The 13,076-nt window shown below is 33.8% G+C and overlaps 3 protein-coding genes across 4 annotated transcripts; 1 reads left to right on the top strand and 2 right to left on the bottom strand.

The window, feature by feature from the left end:
• Window positions 1-1,984: 1,984 nt before the first annotated feature.
• LOC125214001 (isoflavone reductase homolog) lies at window positions 1,985-4,750 on the top strand. The gene is made up of 3 exons (XM_048114834.1): window positions 1,985-2,368; window positions 3,553-3,997; window positions 4,085-4,750. The coding sequence occupies exons 1-3, from the start codon at window positions 2,039-2,041 to the stop codon at window positions 4,246-4,248; spliced, it is 939 nt and encodes a 312-aa protein (XP_047970791.1). The 5' UTR covers window positions 1,985-2,038; the 3' UTR covers window positions 4,249-4,750.
• LOC125214002 (myb family transcription factor PHL11-like) lies at window positions 4,275-6,052 on the bottom strand. The gene is made up of 6 exons (XM_048114835.1): window positions 5,751-6,052; window positions 5,335-5,411; window positions 5,193-5,262; window positions 4,922-4,985; window positions 4,764-4,833; window positions 4,275-4,684 (listed from the first exon to the last, which is right to left on the bottom strand). Exons 1-6 carry the CDS (start codon window positions 5,893-5,895, stop codon window positions 4,370-4,372), a joined length of 741 nt encoding a protein of 246 aa, XP_047970792.1. The 5' UTR covers window positions 5,896-6,052; the 3' UTR covers window positions 4,275-4,369.
• Window positions 6,053-10,172: 4,120 nt separating this feature from the next.
• On the bottom strand, window positions 10,173-12,348 carry LOC125215930. 2 transcript variants are annotated; one of them, XM_048117512.1, is made up of 5 exons: window positions 12,219-12,348; window positions 11,586-11,905; window positions 10,969-11,048; window positions 10,833-10,891; window positions 10,173-10,588 (listed from the first exon to the last, which is right to left on the bottom strand). In XM_048117512.1, the coding sequence occupies exons 2-5, from the start codon at window positions 11,892-11,894 to the stop codon at window positions 10,284-10,286; spliced, it is 753 nt and encodes a 250-aa protein (XP_047973469.1). In that variant the 5' UTR covers window positions 11,895-11,905; window positions 12,219-12,348; the 3' UTR covers window positions 10,173-10,283. The 2 variants fall into 2 exon arrangements, with proteins under 2 accessions (XP_047973469.1, XP_047973468.1); XM_048117511.1 differs by lacking the exon at window positions 12,219-12,348 and adding an exon at window positions 12,061-12,185.
• Between the last annotated feature and the right edge of the window lie 728 nt (window positions 12,349-13,076).

Raw genomic sequence — 13,076 nt, 5'->3', positions numbered from 1 at the left:
CTATTATTATGTTAATAAAAATTTAATACTCCATTTATATATTTAATATATAAAATTGAAAGTTATTTTTTTAGTAATCTATATCATAAAATAATAAATGAAGTGTCGAATTAGAGTCAAACAGATAGAACAATAGAAATTTTATCGGGTTTTCGGGTCTGGCCCTAACGGGTTACGCGCTAATCGAGTGCGGGCTAATCGGGCTATAATTTTATCGGGCTAGAAATTTTCAGCCCTAACCCTATAAATTTGGCGGGCTATTCGGGCCGGCCCACGGGTTGCGGGCTACATTGACATCCCTAGTCCCAACTAAGTTGATATAAAATTTTGGACACGTAGATTAATAAATTGTATTGAAAAGTAGGAAAGATAAAGAGAGGGTAAAATAGGTGATGGAATAAAGTAAGAGTAATTGGATGTTTTATTTTTAACTCCCTTCGTTCCACACTAGATAACCACATTCTTGAGTGACACGAGATTTTGGGAAGTTTTGTTAGGTGGAAAAAAGTAGAGAGGAAAAATGTAGTTGAATATTTTAATGAGGAGAGAGGAGATTATTTTTAAAATTGGAAAATGACCATCTTAATTGGGACAAATAAATAAGGAAAAGTGACCATCTTGAATATAACAAAGGGTTTAGGGTTTAGACATCCGAAAAAGGAATATGACTCAACTTAGTTGGGATGGAGGAAGTACGTTATAACTATAAAGAATGATGCATCCTATGCTCTCATTATCTATTTTACCTTGAACTATAATTAATAATTATAATAATATAAGTTCAATGTATATAATAACCTAAATTCGGTATATTTATGATGAATAAATGTGATGTGTGGGTATTTTAGCGACAAAACTTCAGCACAAAGTAAAACTTAAACAACCCTTCCACAAAGACATTAGACGGTGAACAATATAGCTCTACCAAGTGCCATTAATATTATTGCATTTCACCTAGGTCACCAACACTAAACAACTTTCTTTATAATAATAATAATACTAATAATAATAATAATAAACGAAAATTGAAAATGTTTGTTTGGGTGTGATGTCAAATTGGAACAAGTAATTAGGGCAGCCCACCAAACAATATAGACATGAACCAAAAGGACTAGTGTTGTGTAGGCCCAAAAGGACCTCTCATTAGTAGTATAAGTAAAATTATTGACTAATAATTACTCAAACGGGTATTTTTTAAGCTTGGTAATCCTACATCTGTGTCACATCACAACTCGTTGTAAAAGTCAATTAACCTAATCTATGTCTTTAAATTGCATAATCACCCATCCCAAGTTAATTACTTTGTAGTGAAGTAGTACTACTATTTCTTTTTGAAACATCAAATTAATTGACTGATTTTCTTTCGCCAAAATATTTAAATCTTATTCTCTTTCCTAATTTATTATAGACTTTATTTTTCTCTTATCTCATACTACAAGATTTTATTCTCTTTTCTACTTTATTCTTTCTTATATGTTATTTAATTCTATATTATCTCTTTTACTTTATTCTATCATCGCATTATCTATAGTCAATGCTATTCAAAATATTTGTAATTAATTTCACATAATTAAAAGCATGTGTGATTTTCTTAGCAATGGGAGTGAACACAATATTCATAATTAATTTGAATAATCGATTCAATCCAAATTAAAATATAAAATTCCGTTTAAATATTTCTAATTGAATTCCTTATCCTCACCTAACCTTCTACAGAAGAAAAGCAATAATAGAAAATAAACATAATTGCACCACTTGTTTAACATTGGAGCCTAAATGAGAATATATTAACATTTTCATCAATAAAGTGAAAAGCAAAAACATGTATATGAAGCACAGCCAAATCAACTGAATTTTCACATTACTCATGTTGGTTAAATATCATTATCTTTCTTATCAATATCCTTACATACATACCTAATATTTAGAGTAACGCTTACTACATATTTCAATCAAATACCTCTATATATAGCTACATATCATCATTCTCTCAATTCCAAGTCAAAGGCAAATTTACTTAAATTTCATTTTTTATCAAATGGGAAAAAGTAGAATTCTTGTTGTAGGTGGGACCGGTTACATGGGGAGGAGGATTGTGAAGGCCAGCCTAGCGGAGGGCCACCCGACCTACATTCTAAGGCGGCCGGAAATCGGGATGGACATCGAGAAGCTGCAGGTGCTGCTGGAGTTCAAGAGGCAGGGGGCCGTGCTGGTCGAGGGGTCGTTTTCCGATCACCAGAGCCTGGTGGAGGCGGTGAAGCAAGTCGACGTGGTTGTATGCACCATGTCCGGGGTGCATTTCCGGAGCCATAATTTGTTGATGCAGCTTAAGCTTGTTGATGCTATTAAAGAAGCTGGAAATATCAAGGTTTTTTCATATGCTTGTTTTTTTATAGAAATTTAAAGAGGGCATCGCGATAGATTCAATTAAGTCAGATATAATTTAATAGCATTACATGGAAAGTCTTCAGAATATTGATATCCATAGATGCATAATAGTTATTGTTATATCAGTTCACAATACATTAAAATCAATTAGCATCACAAAACATATAAATTTCTAAATCAATATCAGTTCGCTGATTCATGAGTATCATGAACTAATACGTCTACATATAAATTTCTAAATCAATATCAGTTCGCTGATTCATGAGTATCATGAACTAATACGTCTTGTGATGTCAACTGATATTAATATATTAGAGAATCAGTTCTCAAAGTTTGTCATTTAAAAATATTCTTACAGTAATTACCATCTATATATCATTAAGTACATGTGTTGTTAAAGCATATATAATTAATGTGTTGTTCACTACACAATCTAGGATAGATAGTCGCATGATTAATCATCCTAACCATCCCTCTAATTAGTGAGAAATAGTCTTGACTTTAATAAGTGAGATTTAGTACCGTTTTATCCTTGGTATTTTTTTTATCATCTACACAACTTAATTGTTGTTACTTTTTCATTCGAATAGTTAATTTTAGATCAACATTTGGAATTTAATGTTAGTACAGTATTATTTTTAATTACTAGGAAAGGTGTGAATGAGATCTGGTGACAATGTCGTGATAATTTGGTGGCAACAAATTAAAAATAGTACTCCTACCAATTAGGATATTTCATTAAATTAGCAATATATGTATAGAAATGATAATATAAATCAAAAATAGAATTTTTTTTATTACGATTTAATCTTTACTCAATAAATGGTTAGTAGTGGATGAGTGAAGTAAAAGTAGTGTTTTTTTTTTTTTTTTTCAAAGTAGTGTCATTTTAAATTTATGGTGTATGTGGAATTGTGCGGATCATACTACTAAAAATGTAAAATTAACAAATTTTTATGGAATTTTGAAAAGAAATTTGTGGAATAAAATTCGTTATTTATTCTTATTTAATTTACGAGCTATGGACCTACAGTCATAGACATTAGACTAAACAGATTACCATTTTGTAAAAGAAATTAGACTACGAATAGAATTACCGTTTGGTAAATATTTTGAGACTTTTATTCGCGAACGAAGAGAGTAATTGATTAACGTTTATTGCAGCGTTTCTTGCCTTCGGAGTTCGGCATGGATCCCGCCCAAATGATGCACGCGCTTGAGCCAGGTAGGGTCACATTCGACGAGAAGATGACGGTTAGGAAGGCCATCGAGGCGGCCAACATCCCCCGCACCTACATCTCCGCCAACTGCTTCGGCGGCTACTTTGTCGGCAACCTCTCTCAGATGGGGACCCTCCTCCCCCCCAAAGACAAAGTCCTCATCTACGGAGATGGCAACGCCAAAGCCGTCTTCATGGACGAGGATGACATCGCCACTTACACCATCAAGTCCATTGACGACCCCCGCACCCTCAACAAGACCGTCTACATCCGCCCACCCGAAAATATCCTCTCCCAACGAGAGCTCGTCCAGATATGGGAGAATCTTTCCGGGAACACGCTGGAAAGGACCTCCATTTCTGGCCAAGACTTTCTTGCTCTCATGAAAGGTATGTTTTTTTTTTCATAAAGAGAAATGACTCAACTAACTTGAGACAGCTTAAAAAGGAATACAACTCAACTATCATGAAATGCAGATGCTGACTATGCTGGCCAAGTTGGATTAGGCCATTTCTACCACATTTTCTACGAGGGCTGCCTCACAAGCTTCGAGATAGGGGAAGACGGGGAAGAAGCTTCTAGACTTTATCCGGAAGTCCAGTACAAGCGCATGGATGAATACTTGAAACTTTATCTCTAAATATATTGCTTGTAATATCAATAAAATTACTCTCAAATTGTTCACAATTAAGTCATTAATCAAGAAGTCTATGTTCCATCTGTATAATACAGCATATTAGCAAATTAAGTTAGATACATCCTCATCGATTTTGAAGTGGTTTGTGTTTGAAACCTGATCCGGAGACGCCTATGAAGTCGTAGCTACTTCTGGAGTTGAGATCAAACTCGATGGAAGGCCCTTCGAGCTTGATGTCTTTTGTGTCACGGGCTTCCTCTCCATTCCTGTTGTCTCCATTGACGGTGTGAATGAAGCTCGATAGCGCCAAGTTGAAGTCTGTTAGCTGAGCTTTAGTCGAGTGATTCGAGTTAGCAGAAAGGCTCAGTTGAGCTCTTTCTAATATGGCTTGCAAGTACTTCCCTTGTGCTTCTATTCTCATTTGCAATCTCTTCTGCACCTGTTTGTCGGAACAAGAATTTGCCTATTATCAAATAAAGGTGTAAACTAGAGTTGTTATGTTTCTTGAACACGTTTACCTCGAGCTGTTCTTGCAGCGTTTTCTGCACCTCGATCTGGCACCTTACTGCTTCAGCGAGGGGAACGTCTCTGCACACCATATTCACATTTCTTAGTTTCAACCAACGAAAAATGTTACTGCGTCTAAAGTAAAATGGAATGAGCAACATATACGTACCCTTGTTCGCTGTTCATGCTCGATGAATTAGTGCTTGTACTTGCAATGTGCATATACGGATTCTCTACAAACACAAAAGCAGAAACACCAACTTTGAGCCATAGGAGAATTTAGTACTAGATGAATTATGTGAATGTTTATACAGATTTAAGTTTATGATCTCCTAATAGATCATATTTTCTCTCTAGTTATAGACGAACGCGCACATTCCAATCATCCGTAAAGATCTCCTATGCGAACAATGAAGCAATACTAGTGTAAGGAAACTCACCAAAGCTGTCTATGTTATGTTCAAGAGCATAATTCTGCTGTTTGGCTTGCTGCTGTCCAAGCCTATACTTCTGCGGCCGAAACAAGTATAATGAGGAGACGAATCGATCGGAGTGATAACGAAGATCGTGTCACTAATTTACCTGTAAATGGCTCTTTAAGTGATACAATGTGAGCCCCTTTAGCCCCATCACTCTCAGCACTGATTTTGGAGTAGCCTCTGAAAATAGTAGCCACTTTAATCAAACAAACAATTTATATATGTCAAGGTAAATTACTTTGATTAAATCCTTAACCAACTGCCTATTTACAATTATGGAACTCAGAAACCCCTCCTTTCCACTTAGCTAGGAAGTGCTCTATGATAATTTGATCAAAATCAGACCTCTGTTTTTTCTTGCAACTCCAAACCACTTGATCAACAAAACAGAATCAAGAAATGCAATTTCCATAAAGATTGCATTTTTTATCACAATTTCACAAAAAAAGTTGCATAAATACTTAATTAAACACACACACACACACAGTGAGAAAAAGATTGAAGAAAAAATGGACTGACTGTCAGGGCCACCAAGCTTTGTGACAGCATCGACAAAACGGTCGTGCAAATCAGCAGTCCACCTCAGCCGCGGCTTGGGGTCTCTTGTCAGAACCACGCCGCCGCTCCCACCAACTCCGCCGCCACCGGCATACATTCTGTCCATCTCCACCACCACACCCGAATTCACCTCATGAATCCTCTACTAAAGCTAAAAGGAGAATCAAGAATCCAACGGAGAAGGAGAGAGTCGATTATATTTATATGTATATAGACTTGTATCTATGTGTGTAGGGATTAATGAAGTATAGTACGAGGAAGAGATAAAGAAGATGAGATCAACCTTCCTTAATTATTTAGACCGCGGATAAAAATAAAGTTCATAATCTCACTTAGACCAGGCAAAGGATTTTAAAAAATATAATGAAAAATGAGTTGAAAAAGTTAGAGGAGGTGAGTTCTACTGTTATATACTCTCTCTGTCCCATTAGAAATGAAACGTTTGCTTTTTCACACATGTTTTGAAAAAATAATAATAAATAGTTAAAGTGGAGAAAAAATAAAGTAAAAAAGAGAATAATATAAAGGGGACTCTCCTCTACATTATTCTCTCTCTTACTTTATTTTTTCAACACTTTAGTTATTTATTATAATTTATCCAAAACAATTGCGCAAAAGTAAACGTTGCATTTTTAATGGGACGGAGGGAGTATTAGCTTTATAACAAAATATAAGTAAAAATAAGTGGGTCCACTGCCAAAAATGGTAATAATTAAAAATTGAAATGAAACAAATTATATGAGACGGACTAAAATAGAAAAATGAGACAAATTATCTGGGACGGAAGGAGTACATAACATTTGGGTATGAAGATTAAGAAATTGTGTTAAAATACTTCGGAGAAAGAAATAAAGTAGGAAAAATAAATTGGATGCTTTGTTTTCTATTAAAAAAGGAAATGACTCAACTTACTTGGGACATCCCAAAACGGAATACGACTCAACTTAGTTGAGACAGGTGGAGTAAATTTTATACTCCCCCCGTTCCATAGTAGTAGAGTCATTTTGCCATTTTAGTACGTTCCATAGTAGTAAAGTCATTTCTTTTTTTTGGTAAAAGTCAACACATTTCTTACTACCTACTTTACTCTCTCTTATTTTATTCTCTCTACCTTTTTCATTTCCTACTTTATTCTTCATTTACTTAACTCACCTAACACAATTTTTTTCTAATCTCCATGCCGAAAAGAAATGTCTCCACTACTATGGAACGGAGGGAGTACATCCTCGATTAAGTGACATAGATTGACTTGTCTCGTGTTCTAAAAAATACTTATAATAGAAAGTTAATTGAAAAAATTAGTAGAGTATGAGTCAATAAATTATGGAAGTTGTAGAAAAATTTTAAGTGAGAATGAGTAAATGGATTATGGAAGACATTAATAAAAATAAAATTTAATAATTTTGTGGGATGGACAAATTGGAAATAGAATGTGATAAACTCTTCTATTTATTGAATTTTGTGGGATGGACAAATTGGAAATAGAATGTGATAAACTCTTCTATTTATTGAAAAGACACCACACCGTGACAATAATTTGTACTACTAAATATTTTTTTTCCAACAACAGACCAAGCCCGTGATTTTCAACTTTTCAACTGTTCATGTTCGTGTAATAAAACACGAACATGCATGCATATAAATACACCCAAATGAATTGCATCATGAATTTTTGGACTTATGCTATGTGGGTTTTGTTGGGGAATAAAGAAAAGGAGAATGGGGAGATAAATTCGGCGACGAATCTGAAGAAACATGATTGCCTAAATATAATGATAGAGAAATGAAGAATCTTGATCTGGTGTGACGCGGCGTAGGAAATGATAGTCGGTGAGGTCTACGGACGGTGTAGGATGAGATGCGGAGATGGGAGGAGATCGGGTGCGATGCAGTGGAGAAAACCCGGTGACACGTGGAAGGCAGCGCGGGGTGCATGCCGGCTGATGCGAGAACAGGAATATTCCTGTGGTCACGTGCCACGTCTTTCAATCTAGGGACGGCCATTGGCTGGCATAGCATATGGAATTCCCTTGTATTCATGCAAATTGCAATTCATTGCACCATCTCCAAGTCCAACCACGACAAATAATCTTAGTAAAATTGGTAAATTAAATAAATTGTGAAAAAACCATTAAAATATTGTCTCTATCTTTTAAAAATAGAAACTTCCATGAATTTTAATGCATAAGTAGAGTAAGAGAAAAATAAAAACGAAAAAAAATGATTGAAGTATTATTAGTAGAAAACGAGTCTCACCTCATTGATAATAAAAGAGTTTCATAACATAAAAAAAAAATTGAATTTTAAGAGAGAGCAAAATGAAAATAGATTCTACTTTTAAAGACGGAGGTAGTTATTAGGGAAAAATAAAACTTGTAAATAATTTAATACCTACTAATTTTAGTAGGAGGCCCAAAATGAAAAATATGACTAATTTTATGAACGGAGGTAGTATGGCATGGGAAAACTACTAGGAGTACTACTCACTTCAGCTGACATTATAAAAAGAAATTCATTTTGAGATATTCATCATTAATAACATATTTTTTTAATTTTTTTTATTAAATGATCACATATCTAACGCTAACTCATTTCCCTCGTAATTTATTATAAAATGTAATATATAAATTCAACTCATACTCTACTAGTACAATTTTTCCTCATTTTCTTTACATTATTTAAAAGACTAAAGTTTAAAGTTTAAAGTTTAAAATTCTTTGGCACACAATTTTACATTTTAAGACTTAGTTCCGCGAACGGTGGGTGACAATGTTCTTGAATAGTAGAGAGTTATTTTTTTATTTGAGAATATTAAAGAAAATAATCCAGACTAGTTTAATTTGGACAAACTCAGTTTTAGTTGGTTTAGTCAAATAGAAGATTTTATATGAGGTCGTTCGAGTAATGCTGTATGTATATGTACACCTAAAATATATATATATACCCCCTCCGTTTCAACTTATCCCACCGTTTCAACTAAGTTGAGTCTGTATTTTTTTTTATGTCTCAACTAAGTTTAATTATTTCTCTTTTTGACAAAAAAACAAAATTCCGTCACATACTTTACTCCCCTTTATCTTTCTTACTTTATTCACATTTCCTACTTTTCAACACAATTTCTAATCTTCGTGTAAAATTTTTTGTCTCAACTTAGTTGGGATGGAGGAAGTACTCGCTCAATTCCATGTTAATAGAGACATTTTTTAATTTTGGAAAGTTCTAAGTTAATTGATGCATTTTTATTATCAGCAAAAAGTAATTTTCCCTTTTACTATATTATGTCTTCGTCTCTTATAAATAAGTACTTTATTCTCTCTTATCTTTTTTACTGTCTATTGATCCAATTTAACATATTGATTTATTCTCTCTTTAACTTTTTCACTATCTATTAAACTTTTTAACAAAAAAGATGTCTTTATTGTCAAGGAATGGAGGGGAGAGTAAGTACTAATCCACTATTGTTGGGTTGATATATATGGAAACTGTCAATTCCTTCAAAAGTTATAGACATATTGAAAGACAAGATATACAATAACACTGACACGTTACATAAAGTGACATGAGAATATTTTTGATTGAAACTGCTCCAATGTCTTTTGGAATATTTTTTTAGTCTGTTATTCATTTACTTTGCTCAAATTAGGTGTTACCACAATCCTTTTTATTTAGAATAAATAAATTGGTCAACAAGATGCAATAATGCATAAGCATTCCAAAGAGTTTGATGGTTTCTATATAGTAGTACAACATTTAATACGAGTAGAATAATTGCATGAAAAATAATACTGTTTAAAAGGACAAATTGCCACAAAATTTATGAATTCTGATGAAATTTTAATTAACCTGCAACTTTCATATCACAATTTTGATATTTTTCACAATTGTATTTAGATTCGGAGGAAAATCGCTGGAGTATATAATTTGGAAGTCAAAATACTTTAGTCTAACCTTACATTCTATACTTTCATATTAAAATTATTGGCCCTTGTGAGTGATATACGAATTTGGAAAAAAAGTCATCTATTTTCAGCTTCTCGTCATGCACAATTTCCTCTAAATACAAATAAATGAGACAGTTGAGGAAAGTCTCGAGGTTATGATATTACTCCCTAGTATTTTTGAAAATTGCGGGATTTACCAGAATTTTAACTATATGATATTTTTTTGACAATTGCCCTAAAACCCGTTCTCTTTACATCTGGATGGATATACATAAACATAATGTTCAAAAGTTAGCTGCTCCAAACATGGTATCTAACAATCTAGTACATCCCACAAACGACGACGACAAGAGCAAAGAAGCAGTTACTTTTGCTAATTATCAATAACACTTGATTTTTTTTTATTTTTTTTTGGTGTTTGGTCTAAATTCTGACCTCTAAATTACAAAAGAAAAATACTACAATGATATAAAGATTGGAAAACAGTAACAAGGCAGTATTTGGTACGCACATCATAATAGGAGTAATAAACCCCATGGTTGTTTCTCTTGGACTACAATATGGGCATCTCTAAAGCTTGCAAAACATCCTTGAACTCAAATTCACGAGTTTGTTTGTTGAAACGCTCGACCAGTTTATACTTGACGTCATTCAGGTAGAATGATTGAGCAGCCTCTAGAAGCCACTTTGCTTCTTCATCACTCAGCTTGCTAGTGAAGACAATGTCGCCACGAACAAGCACCAAGTCCTTGCTCTCTGCAAATTCTTTGTAATACGAAGCTGTCATGTATGGAGCAGCTTGGGTTCCTCTTGCTTTGTAATCTTCAAGACCAGTGAAAAGCATGTGTGGCATCTGAACTGTAAGACAAACGAGTCCCGATACACAAGGAATCATGATACAGATATTATGAATACAGTGACAACAGAGACACTAACTAACACGAGGTTTTGTAAAATCTGGAAACTGCAATTGTCATACAGACCAGTAAAGAAGTTGCAGTCATTTCACTTAAAAAAGTTTACAATTTTGTTCACATTCAACATTTAGGCCACCCTTAATAGTATAATACTAGCAAAAAAAGAAAGAAGTAATCCTCTTAACCTTGCACAAACATTGTGGTGTACCCATTTCCTTTCCACACAGGAATCACAAAATATCGGCTGTAAAGAAAGAAAGAGAAATGATCATTAATCTTTTAATGAAGACATGTAAGAAAGCAAACAAGGTGGACTACTACCAATCCGAAGCTCTTTGTTCCATTAGGTGGTACAATTTTGCTTTCATCGATAGACCAATGTGACCCCTTCCCAAATGAAACTGCAAAAACAGCAATTGTCACCACCAGATATTATGAGCAGAAAAAGGCATGTAATTTCTATGGAAGAAAAGATTAACAGGTAAATTACTAGACTTCATTTTGACAATTTATGCCATAAGATTTGTTAAGAGCGTCTGCGTGTTTTAAGAGAACACAACAAGCGAGTTTAGATATTATGCCATCCAGACAGAAAAAATGAAATGCTTAAAGTACTATTACATGGGAAAACATGGAAGATTCAACCTTTGGCTATTTCACAAATCACAACAGAGCTACTGTGTATAACATAACAAGCACGCATCGTAATCCTCAGGCATTAATTAACTAAAAAATTTAAACAAATTTCAAGCTGCTCCCTTATGTGGCAAGAAAATTAGCAGAAAGGCAATATAACACGGGAAAGTCGCCATCAAATTTGCAGCCAAAGTCAATTTGCCATGCTTTCTTGAATGAAGTATAGATGCAGAGAGAAACCAAAGCTTCAGAGAGAGTCAAAACATCATTGAATTTGAATCATTCGATTTAGATAAACATACATCATCCCAAATGTCAGCGAGTTCTTCAGGTGATTTCATCTTAGCCCTTTCGACATCAAGGATCGTCTCCAAAGGCTTTGCCTTCAATGGTGCAAACCCAGTCGCAAAGCTGAAGCTCCTGCAGAACTCCTGCGATCCCCATTTAAAGAAATTTCTAGGCACTGGAGTCTTCTCAAAATCCCTTTGCAGAGTTGGAACTACACCAAAATAATGTCTTGTTGCCATAGAAGAACATGAAGCATTTCCATTGAGAGCTCTAACCACACACAATACCCTCCTCGAAGCCTTGGACACAAAGTGATGCATCATATATTTCTTTTCTGAAACCAAACAATCCAAATTTACATCAATGATATTGTAATTTCTTGCAAACATGAATGCTAGAAACCATAGAAACAACAGGTAATCCAAATATCACATAGGTGTGAGGTGAGTTCCATAATGACATAACAATATGAGGCAAATAGAAGAAGACCAGTTGATCCCGGTTTCATAGCTAATCAGAAATGCAGTTCAGTGAGGACTTTCATCGAACAGTTGGTGACAGTAAAAGTGAATCGTATATATAGAGCGACAGTGCGCCTTGTTGGAATTTCTGGGTGAAAGTTGGGACAACATATGTATTCAGCTTACCTAATTACAGCAAAAGCCGCTTGATCTTTCAATAGAGAGAGGAAGAGGTATTCTTTGTCTGTGTTCTAGTGATTCAACGAATAAATTGAGTTGCAAAACTTGATAATTTTCCCTTTTGTTTGAAAATAAATTTTGATTTATTATCAATTGAATTAGATAAATTTTCCAAATATTGTTATCCTTTTGTTTTGTAATTATTAATTTTATAATTACTTTTTTCTTTTGTTTGGTAATAATTAGTTTTGCAAAATTTTGGTTTTGCTTTTAAAATCGTTCTGTAAGTTAATGAACTTATTAATTTATTTTGATTTTAGAGTTAAATTAATTATTTGCTTTAATTTTACAATTAATTATTGTAATACTCCTCCGTCCCAGTTTTGTAGTTACATTTTGCCATAAAAGTTCGTCCCAGTTTTAGAGTCACATTTAGAATTTTTCCATATTTGGTCATACAATTTTACCCCATTGTTGATCAAAATTACATCAAAATGTCATTATCTACATTAAAATAAACCAAAACAAAAAGAAAAAACCAAAAAGTAAAAAAGGACCCACCTTCAACCAACTCACTTTATTTATTACACACTTCATCATCTCACTTCATTTATTACACACTCCACAATCTTACTTAATTAATTACACACTTCACCAATTCTTTAAAACCTGTGTCATAACTAAATGTGACTTCAAACGTGGAATGGAGGGAGTATTTTAGTATTGTCATATCTTAATGTCAAATAAAATGATATTACTACATGTTAAGCAACAACATAATATCGCACTATACTAAATTAAATAATTTCAATTCGTTGGAATAAAGTTTATATTAAGATGGAAACTGATAAACTAGAGATGAGA

This window comes from Salvia hispanica, chromosome 3 (genome assembly GCF_023119035.1).
Source record: "Salvia hispanica cultivar TCC Black 2014 chromosome 3, UniMelb_Shisp_WGS_1.0, whole genome shotgun sequence".
Classification (NCBI taxonomy): domain Eukaryota; kingdom Viridiplantae; phylum Streptophyta; class Magnoliopsida; order Lamiales; family Lamiaceae; genus Salvia; species Salvia hispanica.
Note: the sequence above shows the minus strand (reverse complement) of the source record. Positions and strands in the feature narration are given on the sequence as shown.